Genomic DNA, 19,124 nt, shown 5'->3' with positions numbered 1-19,124 from the left:
TTTGAGAAAATCGATGGTAAAGTCGGGTGGAAATTTCCGCAATTTCCGGCGAAAATTTCCGCGATTTCCGGCGGAAATCCGCCTACGGCACTTGCATTACTAATTTCCGCATTCCAGTGCGGAAATGCAATTTCCGATCGGAATTTCGGAAATTGCATTTCCGCGGAATCCGAATGAGCATCCCTAGTGGGTATGCAGTGATTGGTATTACAAATGTGCAGCTGTCACACACACAGGTAGTCACTGAATGTGCTGGGCCTGGCAGTGGCACAGTAGGAATTACCAAGGCTGTCTATGCAACACAAGTGTCTGTAAGACACACAAAAAAAAATATATCCCAAGAACAACATTTGCTCTCAGAAGAGCTGTTTGGGATGAGGAGTTCTTTTTAGCAATAAGATCATCAAAAAGGAGCAACCTAACAAGCCTAACACAAGAGCCTAACTAAGCTTTCCCTGTGTCTGCAACAAGGTTCTCTCCCTTCTCAAATTACTGCAGTCACACGAGTGAGTGAAATGGCTGATGCTGCCTTTATAAGGAGGGGAGTGGCTCCAGGAGGGAGTGTAGCCTGATAGGCTACCCTGTGTCTGCTGACTGTGATGTAGAGGGACAAAGGTGACCCTAATGATGTAATATAGGGGGCGGGTTGAACTCGCATAAAGTTTGCAGTTCACCAAAGTTTGCACGAATAGGTTTGTGGTCAAACCGTTTGGGCCATCTCTACCTTTGTGTTACCTTGTGTCCTTCTTTGTCCCCTGGCAATCAGCGTTTTTTCCTCTATCTCAGGGCTGGTGCACATCAGAGCGGTTCTGAAGCATTTTTTAAAATGCTTGCAGGGGAAAAAAGGCTTGGCTGATGAAAGTGAATGGGATGGTGCACACCAGAGCGGCTCGTTTATTCCACAAATGCAAACTCCCGGGCTGCAGCATTTTGTAGATTTCTGAGGCGTTTCTCAATGTTAAAGTATAGGAAAGTGGAAAACCGCTCTGAAAAATGCCAGATCAGAGCGGTTTTCCAGGCATTTTTGTACAGTAGCTGTTCAGTAACAGCTTTACTGAAACAATATATGTAATCTGCTACACAAAACGCTCCAAAAAACGCTAGGTACGTTTAGAAAACCTCTCTATACATGCCTAGAATCGCTCTGAAATCTGCTTCAAAAACCTCCAGCGTTTTGCAGACCTGCTAGAGGTTTTTGGTGTGCACTGGGCCTCACTGTTCCTCTAGTTCTGTCTTTTCCTGATCGTGTCATTACACACGACCGGCACTAGGGAAACAGTGAGGGAGAGGAGGAGCTGCTGATCACCTTTTGGGGGAGAAAATGTGTGTCTAATAGTCTGAAAAGCATGGTATGTCAGGTAGCAACAAAGAAAACCAACATATTCACAATATAAAAGATTTATTAAAAAAAAAAAAATAAAATGAGATATTTGTATAACACACATTTTATTCACAGTTGTACATAAAAAAAGTTGTGAAAGTTGTTTAATACAGATTTCCTCATATACAGTCAATGCAAGCAAACAGAGATGTGGATACATTTGCTTTGTGAGGGTCAGTCATGGCATCAGGTGACAAATATTCAAATATACTGATTTGTGTGAAAATGTGTGTTCTCATGCCCATAGGCTTCAGTGCATTAGGTGAAATAAAGGATGCTATGGCAAAAAAAAATTGGAAAATTGAAAATACATCTGTACATCTACATACACTTGTCCTAGAGTAAATGCACCATACGTTTATTTACTTCCTGTCAAGCTGTCACTTATAGTATGTTTATAATCTACCAACTATGGCTCTCTGAGGACCCATTCAAACTAGGGGCCCTTTTCCACTTGCAGCAATTGCAATGCTGAATCGCAAAATCGCAAACCGCTAGTGATTTTCAAATTGCTAGGGTTTGGTTTAAACATAGGAATCGCGGTAGGTATTTCCCACTACCGCAATTTGATTTTTACTAAAGCGTGTTCGATAGCAAAATCGCAATCACAATCGCCCCCAAAAAATAGCAACTTCCTGAATCGCAATCACTAGCGTTTAGCGGAAGTGCCAGCGACTGCTAGTGGAAAAGGGCCCTAAAAGCACTTGTCTGAGGGCTTTGCAATTGATTAGCATTTTTTTTAAATCGCTCCAATTCACTTTCATTAAAATTGCAGTAAAAATAGCGGAAAAATCGCAGTGGTTTTCGCATACGCGATTGCAAAATCATGGCGATTTTTCCATGATTTTACCGGGATTTTAATGAAAGTGAATGGGAGCGATTTAAAAAAAGAACGCTAATCAATCGCAGAATGCTCAGAAAAGCTTGTCTAGTATGAATGGGCCCTCACTAACATATTTTGGACTAGTCCATCTCTTCATGGGGGGTTCTCAAAGTTTCCTCGTATTGTTTAACATTTCCAGGATAAGGTAGGACTATAATGACTGCTGTAAGTAACAGTTACTCTGGGACAAATGTGCATCTTATTTAAATGTGCACATATGAATTTAACGTTTTACATTTTTTCGCAGTAATGCCCTTTTATTTTCTCAGAGGTGGAGTAAGATGTAATGGGGCTTTAGGCATGTTAATAGATTTGAGGCCCCCTTCTGGTCCTTTTGGTAAGCTGAAGTGGAGAGAGGTCAGAGAAGGTGGCAGGTAGGACCCTTGGCACCCATCAGGCCCCACGTTAGGACTCATAATAACAACAAAATGCAGCAGCTCCACGCTCCCCATGGGGCAGTGTGATGGCCATGTGGCAGGGGGGGGGGGGCTGCTGCAGGACAATTGCATTGCACCCATTGCACCATTTAATATGCTGCAGGACAATTGCATTGCACCCTGTGGCCGAGTGTGCTGATGGGATGATTTACATAGCTCCTCCCGCGCTCAGTGCTGTCACTGTGCTTCCTGCTAGACAGGAAGTACATCACAGAAGTTTGAATGACCTGTGCAACATGTGCCATAACACTACTGCAACAATCTAAATAGATTGTTTAAAGGTGGCCATGGCCAATCAACCATCCAATGCGATTATTATAATCGAATTGGATGAAAGTCGGTGCCGCCAAGTGCATGCCCGACCAACAAAGCAGAATTTTTTTGCATTGTTGATAGCGTAAGCTGCAAGATGTCGTGGCGAAGTTGGTTGGTCGGGTGCACGGCAGGAACGGGGTGCAACTTCCCGATCACCGACAAAACCATCCGCTGCCTCGCTGCTATGTCCCCCTAATGCCCACTGTACCAAAGGGTATACATTACCTGTCTGCTGCCTCTGCTTGACCCCCGCTGCTCCGGGTACATTCTCCTCTTCATACGCACGCCCCACGTGGTTTCCTGGTAACTAGCGTGCATGTGACGTCACACACACTTGCCTTTACTAGGAAACCACGTGGGGCACGTGTGTATGAGAGAATATGCCCGCAGCAGCGGGGACAAGTAATGTATACACTTTGGCATGGCAGGCATAAGGGGGGCACAGGAGCAAGGGAGCACACCAGGACAATTCCGGATCGATTTCAGCATGAAATTGATTGGGAATCGGCCTGTGGTGTATGGGCAGCTGACAGATTTCTCTCTTATCAAATTCGACAAGAGAGATATTTGTCTCTTGGTGGAATCTGCCCATACATTGCTAGTTGTATGGCTACCTTTAGAGTCACTGGCTCCAAAGCAATTGTGTGCCAAGCGGTACCATACCTACCACTCCGCAACACACTGCAGAGTCAGTGTCACCACTGCATCCTCGGAAGCACTTCTGTTGCATTGTGGGTAGTGCTGCAGGGGAGAGCACCATCACACACTTAAGCACAGTGAGTGTGAAAGGGGCGTTAGGCTGAGTTCACACTGAATCTGTTGGGTTATGTAGGTGATACATTGTAGCAGATTGCAAAATGTGCGTATTGTGGTAATCACAATGCCCGGTACGCCATCAGCACTCATGTATAAAGTGGGTGTAACGTTATTGCGTAGCGTACAAGAACCCAATGCACCATACAACACATGTGGCAATGTGAACAGGCGCATGGTGGGGCCATTTCAGTGGTTTGCTGTATGATTATAATGGATAGCAATGTGCATGGTAATAACGTACCCACAGCTAGGGATCAACACAAATTACACATTATCAGAATTTTGCATCATAATTCGCAATTACCATGCAAAATCTTAATGTGAAATTTGGGGCAAAACCATACGTAAATGTAATTTCCAAATTTTGCATAATTTTGGTGTAATTTCGTGCCAAATTAAGCGGTGAATAGCAAAGCCCCAATACAAGCTATTGTCCATCACCAAGTACAACATTTTTTTTTTCAAAAAGACCTTTTTGTTTTTGACAAACTTTATTTTAAAAATGCAAAAGAAAATGTTTTTTTTTTTTTATTAAATGTTCCATTGTCCTTTGCATTTTAAAAATCAATTTTCTGAAAAAATACAAGGTCTTTTTGTAAAATTGTTTTTTTTTTTTACTTATTTCTATGATTCCCCTTAACATACCTAGCAAATGTAGTGATTATAGCATGTATGCCGGCTTTGTGATTAAAAGTAGGCAAAACATTAAGCAAAATGACATACAATTATCAATGCATTTCACAAAATCAATTGAATGTCCAGATCGTTATTAAATATGGCCATAATTGCAAAAATTTTAGCAAAATTGTGTTTAATCGTAATTAGCAGATTACAATCAACAGTTCCCGTAGGTGGAGTTCAACATTAAAAAAGTAGAAGTATGAAAAAATAACCAACATTCTCAGCAAATAACAGCTGTAGATACAGTGGTTTGCAAAAGTATTTGGCCCCCTTGACATTTTCCACATTTTGTCACATTACTGATACAAACATGAATCAATTTTATTGGAATTCCACATAAAAGACCAATACAAAGTGGTGTACATGTGAGAAGTGGATCGAAAATCATACATCATTCCAAACATTTTTCACAAATAAATAACTACAAAGTGGGTTGTGCATAATTATTCAGCCCCCTGAGCCAATACTTTGTAGAACCACCTTTTGCTGCAATTACAGCTGCCAGTCTTTTAGGGTATGTCTCTACCAGCTTTGCACATCCAGAGACTGAAATCCTTGCCCATTCTTCTTTGCAAAACAGCTCCAGTTCATTCAGATTAGATGGACAGCGTTTGTGAACAGCAGTTTTCAGATCTTGCCACAGATTCTCGATTGGATTTAGATCTGGACTTTGACTGGGCCATTCTAACACTTGGATATGTTTTGTTTTAAACCATTCCATTGTTGCCCTGGCTTTATGTTTAGGGTCGTTGTCCTGCTGGAAGGTGAACCTCCGACCCAGTCTCAAGTCTTTTGCAGACTCCAAGAGGTTTTCTTCCAAGATTGCCCTGTATTTGGCTCCATCCATCTTACCATAAACTGAAGATAAACACCCACAGAGCATGATGCTGCCACCACCATATTTGACAGTGGGGATGGTGTGTTCAGAGTGATGTTCAGTGTTAGTTTTCCGCCACACATAGCGTTTTGCATTTTGGTCAAAAAGTTCCATTTTGGTCTCATCTGACCAGAGTGCCTTCTTCCACATGTTTGCGGTGTCCCCCACATGGCTTGTGGCAAACTGCAAACAGGACTTCTTATGCTTTCTGTTAACAATGCCTTTCTTCTTGCCACTCTTCCATAAATGTCGACTTTGTGATGTGCACAACTAATAGTTGTCCTATAGATAGATTCCCCAACCTGAGCTGTAGATTTCTGCAGCTCGTCCAGAGTCACCATGGGCCTCTTGATTGCATTTCTGATCAGCGCTCTCCTTGTTTGGCCTGTGAGTTTAGGTGGACGGCCTAGTCTTGGTAGGTTTACAGTTGTGCCATACTCCTTCCATTTCTGAATGATCGCTTGAACAGTGCTCTGTGTGATGTTCAAGGCTTTGGAAATCTTTTTGTAGCCTAAGCCTGCTTTAAATTTCTCAATAACTTTATTCTTGACCTGTCTGGTTTGTTCTTTGGCCTTCATGGTGTTGTTGCTCCCAATATTCACAACCTCTGAGGCCCTCACAGAGCAGCTGTATTTGTACTGACATTAGATTACACACAGGTGCACTCTATTTAGTCATTAGCACTCATCAGGCAATGTCTATGGGCAACTGACTGCACTCAGACCAAAGGGGGCTAAATAATTACGCACATCACACTTTGCAGTTATTTATTTGTAAAAAATGTTTGGAATCATGTATGATTTTCGTTCCACTTCTCACGTGTACACCACTTTGTGTTGGTCTTTCATGTGGAATTCCAATAAAATTGATTCATGTTTGTGGCAGTAATGTGACAAAATGTGTAAAACTTCAAGGGGGCTGAATACTTTTGCAAGCCACTGTATTTACCAAATAAGTAACAATCTATCTACAACATGTCTATTTACATAATAACTAATGTTCCCAACTCAAAACCTCTCTCCAGTGGTCAAACTAATACTAGCGTTTATTTTATTTTTATTTATTTTTATTTTTTAAAGTGAACCCGAGGTGAGAGTGATCTGGAGGCTGCCATATTTATTTCCTTTAAAGCAATACCAGTTGCCTGGCTGTACTGCTGATCCTCTGCCTCTAATACTTCTAGGAAATACATATGTCAGCCTCCATATACTTCTCGCTTCTTTCCTTTAAAGGGAAGGTTCAGGGAAACGGGTCGGGCTTTTGTGCGCTCCAAGGACGGGCTCTTCTGCGTCCCACGCGGGCGCGCTGACGTCATCGGACGTCCTCCGGGCTTTACTGCGCAGGCGCAGGACCACTGCGCCTGCGCAGTACAGCCCGGAGGACGTCCGATGACGTCAGCGTGCCCGCGTGGGACGCAGAAGAGCCCGTCCTTGGAGCGCAGAAGAGCCCGACCTGGCAGCCGGCCTGGCCAGGTCGGGTCGGCCACCGAAGACGACCGGAAGCCTCTGGTGCGGCGGCGAGGGCACCTCCTGCCTGCCACGGGCTGGAGGAAGCCCCAGGTAAGTGGATATGGATTTTTATTTTTTAAACGTTTCCCTGAACCTTCCCTTTAATAATTCCTATAATAAGTCCTATATTTGTAAAGCGCTTTTCTCCTGATGGACCTAAAGCGCTTATGAGGCAGCCACTAGGGGGCACTCAGTATGCAGTAGCAGTGTTAGGCCAGAGCTGAAGCCACTAGGGAGCGCTCTATAGGCAGTAGCAGTGTTAGGCCAGAGCTGCAGCCACAAGAGCGCACTCAGTAGGCAGTAGCAGTGTTAGGCAGACTTGCCGAAGGAACTAGCAGGAAGTGACGCCCGCATGACGCGCACTTGCCGTCACTTCCTGCTTCAGTCATGCGGAAGTGTATTGTTTAAATATGATTCCGCGCATGCACGCCACGATGTTGTGTCAGTACGTTTACACATCACACATAGACTAACACAACTTCCTGAGACTTCATGAGTAACATGACAAGTCGACGTATCGCTGCAGCGTTAATGTAGTTCTTGACCTGCGTCAGCGATGGGGCGAAAATGTCACTTCCATTGCGTCGCGTCGTAACCTACCAGTATGGAAGTCATGGTGCATTGGGCTCCGACTAAGTAGTGCATAGCATACAGTGCATTTACTGCGCAACGCTGTATGCTTCACTGCATAATTGGACCGCATGTCAAACGCATGGTGTGACTTTTCAGCCCCATTCGGTCGCAATGGAACTTCAACATGCACAGCGCAAAAAAAAAACCCTAAATGCATGCACAGTGCCACTTTCCGCACCATTGCGCTGATGGTATCACAACATAATGTGCACAGTGCAAAAGCACCCTAAGGTTGCAGTGGGACTATACAAACATGCAGTGTGACCACACAGTGAGGCATACAGTACAATGAGGCATCACTGTCAATGTAAATGCTGCAATGCCCAATAAACAAATGATGTGCGTAACTCTATCGGATCCCAATGCGCTGAGCTGGACACATTAGGGTCATTTTGCACTGTAACTGTTGCTAGTTGTTCCATTGCTGTCCCCACTGAAGATACTTGTCCAGCTAGGTCTTTAGTATTCCTCATGCAGCCTTTGGGAATCAGAACCACTTGCTTCCCCGAGTATATCAGAAGAACAGCGCATCTGGGCATGTGTGAGCTCAGACTTCCGCTTGTGCAGAATGGATGCGCTCACCTTCAGGGGGAATGAGTACTTCTGAAGGCTGCACCAGGCGTTACAAAGATCTGTTTGAACTAGCTTCCCTTAAAGTCAGCATGGGGACAACGGGATGGACCAGACTGGGTAGGCTGTATTGCACCATATATAAAGCCTTCCCTCTATACAGGTATGTAGTCAAACTGAAATTACAATTTTGTTTCAGTTTCCACAGTACTACAACCTCCTAGTGACCAGGCCATTTTTCACAATACAGGGCTGTGCAGCTTTGTCAGCATGCTGCACAGCCATAACACTTACCACACAAATGATTTTTTTCCTAGTTTTCTTGTCCTTAATAGGACACTCTGTAGGAGGTCTCTGCTCGCTGCTGCAATCTTTGTTTTTTGTTCTTTTTTAATTAAAAAGCTATGAGTGGACCGGGAGAGGAGCGGGAAGACTCTATAGGACCCAAAGCCTTCCCTCCTCTTAGGCAAGTATCTGTTTTTATTTACATTTATCTTTTTGTTTGCTCAGATACACTATAAGCGCTTTTCTGAGCATTTTGATTAATTAGCACTTTCTGAGCGCTTTTTAAAAAATGGCTCCCATTCACTTGCAGTAAAATCACGGTACACATTGCGTACAATTGCCATGATTGCGAATGTTTTTATGCGTATGCGATTGTGACGATTTTCACTAATGCGCTAATCAATCGCAAATGCTCAGACAAGTGCTTATAGTATGTCTGAGCCCTAAGTGTTTATAAAGGTATTTATAAAGTGCCTTAAATGTGGACCATTAATAATACAGCATGCCTGACTGAATTAATTTGTCCATTTTAAAATATATGCAAGTAACCCACTCCCCAATCACCAGTGTGTATAGTATAAACAGTGCTAATCGCTGCAAGAAAAATGTGCTTACAAACTGTTCCCACCATTACTACAGTTGTGATTTGACTTCGCACTCACTATTAATACATATGTGTCCAAGATGAAAATAATTTCAGTTTGCATGCAAATGTAATGCAAATTGTATGCATCTTGGAACTAGGCCAATCAAAATCTGTGGGAAGTGGATATATGCAATGAGCGTTAAAATATGCATGCAAACAGAAACTACTAGCATTTGTAATTTTCACCAACCTACAAACGTGCTGCTAACTAGGTATGGACAATGAGATGCAAATATTCCTGAGTAGATGCATGACTACGCAAATTTAGTATGCAAATATATGAAACTTGAAAATTGATGATTTCAATCTCACTAACATGTAATGTTGGATTCAGACTGTACCGAATGAAAAACTCATCTGTTTTCCATTTGGGTGGATCAGTTCTCTACAATGACATATACTGTATTTTACATCCACTTCTGTTGTCACCCGTCACCATCATGTCTGCGTTCCTTCATTGCCACTGCCGAGTTATTTACACGCTGGAAACCCCAGTATACCAGAGACCCATGAAGCATCAGACTTCCATTGGGTTGCAAAAGACCAATGGGAAATCTCCATGAGCACCAGAAATATTTTGATTGGTCTACTACTCAGTGAACCAATGAGAAATCTCCCTGGGGAGGGACAATTCTCATTGGTCTATTGCAAATCAATGGAACCCTGATGGGGCTTGGATCTGTATACTGGCATTTTCTTCCATGCAGGGACCTGATTGGATGGGGGCAGCAGCGATTGAAGACCCAAATGGATTGCGGCAGATGAGTACTTTGCAAAACATATACGGCCTATACAGAATGGACACCCATTGTTATCATAGGCTAGCATTGATTCCATCAACCTCTAACCCAAACTTGTGTTCTTCTGCTTATTGTAATGGGATAATCAGATCTGTTCCAAATGGACTGGTGTGAATGGATGCTTTGCATAAGACCCAGTAAGGCAGTAAAGCCATAAAACTCTTTCCTGGCAGAGAACAACTTCAGAGGATAGATTTTAAAAAAGGTTGGTAGTTCATATATTTTGGCTTAAAACACTCTCAAACTGTATCATTCAGTTGAGACAATACAGCACTAAAACTACATTTTTTTCAGCTGGTACACAGAAAATAAGTCATTTTTTTCTGAGTTGGAGTCCATTGTTTATCTCATCAGTGTATTTTCACTTTGGGTTTCCTTTAAATACACGGACGCTCCAAGCATTGCTTCTAGCAGTGTCATATATTTTCATGATGTAGGACCTGCCCATACCATTTCATTTATAATGTAGATAATGTTCCACACGTAGTTTCCTAAGGTTGAGTTAATTACTGAGGGCACCTGGAGGGTTCCACAACCTGGATACAATTCAACAAAATTTATATAAAAAAACCTTTACAGTATTTACAGTACTTTACATAACTTGAACACGTTTAGATTTAAAATAAAATCATCTTGATGAAGAAGGAGACGATCCTGCACACTGCTAGATATTTACATTTTAGCTGTACATTAGTAGACAGAACAGGAACGGCACAAACTGTAGAAATGTATGTTCCAAAAAATTATCCTGAGAGTATTATCCTGGATTTTGTTCTTCTGGGTTATAGATGGTAGTGAGGGGACGCCGTCTCTCCCATGGGGCAGGAGGACTCTGGGCTACAATACTTTGCACATGGTCGGTATTCTTTCTAGTACATTCTCAAACAAGCCTCTCCAAGCTGTTGTATGTCATACTTCTTCAAGTTATGCCTTTGTTCCTTCATCATCTGTCCCTTAAAGTTGTACCTTTGTTTCCTCATTGTCTGTCCCCTCAAGTTGTACCATTGTTTCCTCATTGGCTGTCCCTTCAAGTTATACCTTTGTGTCCTCATTGTCTGTCCCCTCAAGTTATACCTTTGTTTCCTCATTGTCTGTCCCCTCAAGTTGTACCATTGTTTCTTCATTGTCTGTCCCTTCTTCAATCGGTTCTGTTTTAGATAAAGCACATCAGAATTTCATTTTTCTAGCTTCAACAAAAGACTTGAATTTGTTATGGGACTGCATGAGTAGATAGATAGACAGATAGACAGATAGACAGATAGATAGATAGATAGATAGATAGAGTGATAGATAGATAGATAGATAGATAGATAGATAGATAGATAGATAGATAGATAGATAGATAGATAGATAGATAGATAGAGTGGAGTGGAAGATGGTCCTTAACCACTACTGCCAGAGGACATAAAAATAAGTTACTGTGCTCTCCTCTCTACTACAAAATCCTATATAACACTGCTTATTTATCTCAGAGCTGATAAAAAGGCTACAGAGTTGAAAAGGAATGACAGTCATTGACAGCAAACCCCTCAAGTGTAAAATAAACATTGCAGGAGAATACAGATGCAACAAGTGAGTATTGTTGAAATTGTAAAACTCCCTGTCCATATCAAAAGAAACATATTATTGCGTGATACCTGTATAGCTTTTAGGGAATTTCGTGTTTTTTAACCTCTTGCCAACCGCGTGACGCCGATGGGTGTGGCCGCGGCGGCAGCCCCAGGGCCGCCTAACGCTGATTGGCGTAAAGTCCTGGGGCTCTGTTTTGCAGGAGATCGCGCACACATCTCCTGCTTGGGCGGCGTAGCTCCGCCCCCCTTCAGTCTGCGAGCGACTATTGCCGCTCAGGAGACTGTTAGACGGCGTAATCGCCGTCTATTTACATGGTGCAGCGCTGCGATCAGCAGCAGCGCTGCACTGGGGACAGCCGTGTGACACGGCTGTCCCCCTGGGGGACAAGAGAGCAATCGGCAGTCAGCCAATTACAGCCGATCGCTGTAATTGGCTGACTGTGGGGAGGGAGGGAGGGTGGCCAATTTTACTAAAAATGGCCTGGTCACTAGGGGGGTTTAGCCCTGCAGTCCTCAAGAGGTTAATAATAAGGTAATCTCGATACTCGCAGATGTTCTAGAAGCTAATGGCTATCTGATGAGTTTTCAGTCATTGCAATCTAAATACAATGTCCCAGCAAAGTCCATAATGGTTTTACTATTAAATACAACATCGGTTCAATTCAATTTAAGGACCTAAAACTTCATTGCCCAACCATAACAGATTTCTTGAAATTATTGGTACCCTGAATGAAAAGAAGTCTATTTCTGATCTATATCTAGAACTGCGAAATTACAAATTGGTCTCCCCTTCAAACAAACATCTCACATACTGGGCTAAAGCGTTATCTACCAGTCTGGAGGAATTAACCCCGGGAAGTGGAAAAAAGGTTGGGCAGAGGATCAATCCACAATATTGAGTGAATCGTGGAGGGAAATGCAGCTCAAAATCAAATATAAAGCTTATTATGCATTTAACTTTACACACATAACAAGTAAAGTAGACTATTTAGCCGCCTGCCCTGAATGTGCGATAACATATCTAGATTTATACCACTAATTATGACTATGCCCACAAATACAAAACTTCAGGGATCAGGTGTCTCCAATTAACTTTGATTCAAAAAAGAGTTACTCCTCCTTGGGCCTCTCTATTCTATTCTCCAGAGACCTCTCTAGCTCAGACAGAAGTTTCACTTAAACCTATTGAGCACTTTGTCTTTTTATCCGCAAAAAAAATTATCTTGACACAGTGGGTATATTCAACAGCTCCAAACCTCAAAAAATGTAGTTGACGGAATGACTAAGCTCATGTATATCGCTAAATTTCATGCAGAGCAAAACAAATCCAAAAAATACCTCAAGATTTAAACACCTTTATTAAGATTTATTTCCCCCGAACTGAACTACTGAACCTTATGCAACCCTTCAAATATACTAAATGGCATTTGACCAGACAAATAGCAGGATCCTTAGGGGTTTTGGATGTAGGTGTGTAATCTTTATTGTCAACATGAGACTATACCTAACCTTATACCCCACAAGTATGTTCCCTCTATTTGCCTATGGTTGAGTTAGTGATGGATCTTGTCCTGTGAATGAGTCAAGATGCTCCTTTACAAAAGTTTTTACATGATGGAAAATGCTGTATTTTCATACTGTTGTTTCTGTTTTTGTTATATTATTGTTACTTTTGTTAGGGACTGAGTCCCCTCTTTAAAGGGGGATTGGTTAAACTGTCCCTCATGGTCGGTCTTAGACTCTATAAGACAATGCTTAATGGGGTTCATAATGTAAAACTAAAATCCAACTTGTTTCATGAAATAAGCACTTCAAAGAACAATTAATATCCACAACGTGATTCGCCTATTTCAACCTGCAAATCCCTCTGTCTCTATTCAAGCAAAGATTGTCTTTTATGCAGAAAAATGTTTCAAAATTATGCATGCCGTTTGTATGAAGAAAATACATATTTTATAACAATTTGTATTCAGATCTTTTTATTTATTTGAAAAAAAAAAAAAAGAAAGAAAACCATGGGATACTTAAAAAATTCATTTTTAGTAGTAAGAGGATAAATGTAATTGTTTATCTCATCATTTTATTTTCCCCTCGGGTTCACTTTAAAGGGATACTGTAGGGGGGTCGGGGGAAAACGAGTTGAACTTACCCAGGGCTTCTAATGGCCCCCTGCAGACATCCTGTACCCACACAGCCACTCACCGATGCTCCGCCCCCGCCTCCGGTTCACTTCTGGAATTTCAGACTTTAAAGTCTGAAAACCACTGCGCCTGCGCAGCTGCATCCTCGCTCCCGCTGATGTCACCAGGAGTGTATTGCACAAGACCAGTATGGTCTTTGGTCTGCGCAGTATGCTCCTGGTGCCATCAGCGGGAGCGAGGACATGGCAATGCAGGCGCAGTGGTTTTCTGACTTTAAAGTCAGAATTTCCAGAAGTGAACTGGAGGCGGGGCCGGAGCATCGGTGAGTGGCTGCGCGGGCACAGGATGTCTGCGGGGGACCATTAGAAGCCCTGGGTAACTTCAAACTTATTTTCCCCCGACCCCCCTACAGTATCCCTTTAATTACAAAAAATGTATGTATGGTGGTAATTATATAACATTTTGCATTATTTTTTTGTGATTATGAGTTCATTAAGATTATAATTGTAATTTTGAAAATGATGCTAAACATCGCTAAATAAGAATAACCGGTACATTGCGAGCATCACTACAACGCAGTTCTGTGAACAGGCCCATAGATTTGTATGGGCAGTGAGTTGACATGCAAAATGAGTCTGTAAACTAGACTTCAATGTTTTGTTTTTATTTTTTTCAATCATAGAAGTCTCTCTTTTTCTTTTTGATCAAGTAATTTGAAAAATCCAAATAATATGCCATATGCATTGATGTTTTATGGAAAATATATTAAAAAAAATGTTTGAAAGAAATTGATTTTTTTTTTCTATATGATTTTTCCAAAACATCCAATCAGATATTTATTAAAAATTCAGAATGCAAATTAAGAAAAATCATTTTTTTTAGAGCAAACAAAAAAAAAAGGTTTTCTTTATAATCGATCATTCTTATTATCCAAAATCGAGAAAATCAATCAATTGAGCTGATTTATGTATGGCCACCTTTAAATAGACACAGCAGTGACTGAAACAAAAATGGAAGAGCAGGTGTGAAGTCTGTCCCCGCATATTATACTTGAGGCTAGGGACAGACTGGGCAGAAATGTGAGCGTTGTGGAAAACGCTAGCATTTTTGCTGCTAATGAAAGTCTATGGGCTGTTTGTAAGAATGCATATATGTGAATTTTTGAAAATGCCCAACTTGCTGCATATTTTTCAAAAATGCATGTAAAATGCACATAATGGGCTTGATTCACAAAAGAGTGCTAATTCTTAGCACGGCTGTTTTCGCGTGAATTTTTGCATTGCGCGTGATCGCGAATTTTCGCATGAATCGATAACGATTTTGCGTGCAAGAATGAATTTTCAAGCAAAAATCGATATCGTTTTCGCGCAACATTTTGCGTTTGCATGCAAAATCGTTATCGATTAGCGCGGAAATTCGTGATCGCGCGCAATGCAAAAATTCACGCGAAAACGGCCGTGCTAACAGTTAGCACTCTTTTGTGAATCAAGCCCAATATATCTCAATGGACATGCAGTGGAATGCAGTTTTACATGCTTTCTTTTTAAAACAATATGTTACTGTATTATATTCCATTTATTAGGGAAATAAAAAAAAACCACACAAATGCAAAACTCACAAAAAATGCATTAGAAATGCAAACGCATACAAAAAATGAATTAAATTTGTAACAGATTGAACATATGAGCCCATTCCACTGCAAGGTGCCAGTCACTGCAATCTATACTATAAGTTGTTAGGGGGTACCTGTTATAGCGTTATATATTTTCTTCACCCATTAAGGGTTCTCCGGAAAAGCTGAAAACTAAGAAAAAAAAATAAAAAGCTTTGTAAAAGGAATACAAACGCAAACCCTTAAAGTAGCAGGATCAGCCATACTATGCCAGGAAAAAACACACATATATAAGTAGATAAATACTTGTTCTACTTACATAACACATGTATTATACTGCCCACGTTTTACTTTCAGTGAATTTTATATAGTAAATAAAGAGCGATCTGTTCTTGGCATTTGTCATTTTGGTTCCTTCTTACTGAAGCCAATCCTGATGTCATTTCCTCCCTTACTTTTTTTCTCCTAGAATCTGCTCTAGCTGGCTTGCTTTGTAAATGTGTTAGCACAGCAAGATCAGATTTCAGCCTCATGTCACACTGAACTGCTCTCAGCCAATCAGTGAGGAGCAGGAATGTGGGAGGAGCGATGACAGGCTTCCTTTACATCAGCAATGTACCAAATAGAGCCAAGCTGACTGAGAGAAGATTTAATAAAGCAGAAACATTTATGATTATATTGGAATGCAGAGTCAGGTTGCAGGCTGCATAATGAACACAGAGCAGTGGGTAAATGGAATTTGATTTCGTGGCCGACAGAATTTGGTTGTTGATTAACTAATTTTAGATGATTTACCCCCAGTCCCCCATATCATGCATAAAGATATGGACATTCATTCAAAAGGGGGGGGGGGAGGGGAAATCAAATAAACAGTATTACCAGTGTTCAAATGGAAACAATTATAACTACACCTATCATTGAGGCCAGTTGGCACACATGGAGTGATGGAATTTGTGCGCAGCAGAAATCCCACCTTCACGCCTCTCATTGACTGTTCTCTAACTGCCTTCTCTCCACTCTCTGAACATTCTCTCTCCTCTATAATATCCAAAGTTTATCTAACCACCTGTTCTTTGGATCCTATTCCCTCCATTTCATTCCACAGCTATCCCCATCTCTCATGCCTGCACTAACATCACTATTTAACCTGTCCCTCTCCACTGGCATCTTTCCGTCGCCGCTCAAAAAGGCTGTTACACCACTATTTAAAATCCATCTCTAGATCCTACAAGACTAGCCAACTACTGCCCAGTGTCACTTCTCCCATTTGCATGCAAATTACTTGAACGCCGTATACATGCAGAATTAAGCCATTATTTATCTGCTAACTCCCTACTTGATCAGTTCTAGTCTGGCTTTTGTTCTAACCACTCCACAGAAACAGCCCTTACCAAAGTGGCCAATGACCTTCTTACAGCCAAATCTAAAGGTCAATTTTTTATACTCATCCTTCTTGACCTGTCATCAGCATTTGATACTGTCAACCACCACACCTTACTCCTACAAATACTTTCAAATGTAGGAATAAAGGGCCTCACTCTCACATGGTTATCTTCCTACCTCTCTGGAAGGTCCTTCACAGTCTCTTACTCAGATCAGATCTCTTCTCCTCATGCTTTGTCTGTCGGGGTTCCTCAAGGCTCTGTCCTTGGCCCCCACCTCTTTTTCACCTACATGCACGGTATTGGTTGGGTTTCAATACCACCTGTATGCAGACGATACACAGCTGTACCTCTCAGCCCCAGACCTTAACTCCCTCCTCAAATGAGTTCCTGACTGATTGTCTGCTATATCCTCCTTCATGTCCTCTCGCTTCTTAAAACTTCATATGAGTAAAACAGAACTAATAATTTTTCCCCCGTCTCTGGTCACCTCTCTGCCTGAAGTAACTATAAATGTTAATAACACTCCCATAACTTCAGTTCCCAAAGCTTGGTGTTTTGGGGTAATATTCAACTCATCTCTCTCTTATTCTCATGTTCACTCCATAGCCAGCTCCTGCCATCTCCAACTCAAAAACATATCTCGCATCCGACCTTTTCTCACTCAAGACACAACTAAAATGTTAATACATGCTCTTATAATATCTCAACATACGACTTTGTGGACTACCTTCTAACAGACTGGCCCCATTCCACTACTGAACTCAGCTGCTCATCTCATTCATCTCTCCTCTCGATCTTCATTTGCTGCTCCTCTCTGTCAAGCTCTTCACTGGCTGCAAATTACCCAGAGGATCCAGTTCAGACTCCTAACCCTAACCTACAAAGCTCTCTACAATCTCTCTCCCCGGTACATATCCTCACTAATTTCCAGATACCAAAGCAATCACAATCACAGATCTGCACATGATCTTATGTTGTCCCTCTCTAGAATTATCTCCTCACATTCGTGCTTACAAGATTTTGCATGTGCTTCACCCCTTCTCTAGAATGCCCTCCCACAACACATCCGTCACTCACCAACCTTTGCTACTTTTAAACGTTTACTGTTAAAGAGTGTAAGACAGTCCTGTCAGACTCTGTCTTAATCTTGCAGGATTGGCGGGATCACAGGGTTAATGGCCGTAATTTACTATAAAGGTGATTGCCCCCCCACCCTCTTGAAAAGCCCCGTGGCTTTTTTTTTCAAAAGTCTGGCGAGGCTCTGGCTGCCCCCACCCGTATGTCCATGGCCTGCTCCCAGCTCGATGACCACAGCCTAATTGGTGGCTGCCAAATTGGGGGCAGGCCACGGCAATGCAGGCAGGGGTGGCCAAAGAAAAAAGCTTCAACTGCATTGCTAAAGGAAGAGAACAGGCTCTTCTTTATACTGTCCATAAATATAATATAGCCAGGCATAGATTAATGCTCTATGGTGCCCTAGGCAATGTACTAACTTGCCATCTGACTTTTTCGGAAAGGAGTAGGGTAAGTAGAATGTTAATGGAGATATAAACTCACAAACCCAGGTTGCTAGACCAGCAACCACCAATTCCATATGAGGGGAGATCAAACTCGCACCGTTCCATTGGACAGATCTGATTGGTTGCATGCTTAGAAGAAGGTTCCTAGCAGAATACTGAAGGTTGATAAAACAGGGGGTAAAGAAGTGCCCATAAAAATATAAAAATATTAAAAATAAAATACAAGGCAAGTATATAGAGATTGAACCTTACTGTAAAGTGATTGATTGCACTATTGATGACACGTTTCATGGGGCAAAGCCCATTTCTTTAGGTCTATGCCTATAAGAATCCAATAAAGACACAAGAGTGTCTAGGCCACGGATGTCAAACTCTAGTCCTCCAGGATCTGAGATCCTCACACATTTTTGGTACAGCTCAAATTCATTGATGGGACTGAATCAGGAAGGATGTGATTCATCAAGTAGAAGACATTTCTCCCTTTCTCTGTCCATCCTAAACACTGGCATGGATATGGCCCCTGAGGACTGGAGTTCGACACCTTTGGTCTAGACATAATATTAGATTCATGATTTCATTAAAAATCAGCCCATCTCAGCCAGGGCTGGCTCTAGGGGGGTGAGAGAGGGCATCGCCCACTCAAATAAGGTCTTGCCCCCTCAATGGTCTGGCCACACGCAGCCCGGTTTCTACAGGCGTGTGTTCATGCGAGCAGTTTGACCGCCTGGGTTCCGGGAAGAGCGGCACAGAGGGTGCAGCGGCGGGGAAAGCATAACAGCGGGTATATTCACAATTTACTGTCTGCAATCCCTGCAGCCTCTTCCTCTTCCAGGCGTCTATCACTTTGGTAACAGCTCCCCCTGTGATGGCGTAACTGCATGTCACCATATGGGCCACTGTTATTAACGTGATGGACACCTTGGAGAGAAAGTAGATAGAGGATGCCTGCGTGCAGGGATCACGGAATTGAATTTTAACTGCTCTATGCCTGCAACCCCCTGTAGTTGGTCCTATGTTTGGCTACCTATGCTGGAGGCTCCTACCTATCTAACCTATACTGGGG

General features: G+C 42.1%; 1 protein-coding gene across 1 annotated transcript in view; it reads right to left on the bottom strand.

The window, feature by feature from the left end:
• Window positions 1–10,026: 10,026 nt before the first annotated feature.
• LOC137541324 (uncharacterized) overlaps window positions 10,027–19,124 on the bottom strand; it is a 177,401-nt gene continuing 168,303 nt past the window's right edge. Inside the window, exon 7 of the mRNA XM_068262572.1 lies at window positions 10,027–10,980. Within this exon, the coding sequence (XP_068118673.1) occupies window positions 10,901–10,980 (80 nt within the window). The 3' untranslated portion in view covers window positions 10,027–10,900. The remainder of the gene's footprint in view (window positions 10,981–19,124) is intronic.

Source organism: Hyperolius riggenbachi, chromosome 12 (genome assembly GCF_040937935.1).
Source record: "Hyperolius riggenbachi isolate aHypRig1 chromosome 12, aHypRig1.pri, whole genome shotgun sequence".
Lineage (NCBI taxonomy): Eukaryota > Metazoa > Chordata > Amphibia > Anura > Hyperoliidae > Hyperolius > Hyperolius riggenbachi.
Note: the sequence above shows the minus strand (reverse complement) of the source record. Positions and strands in the feature narration are given on the sequence as shown.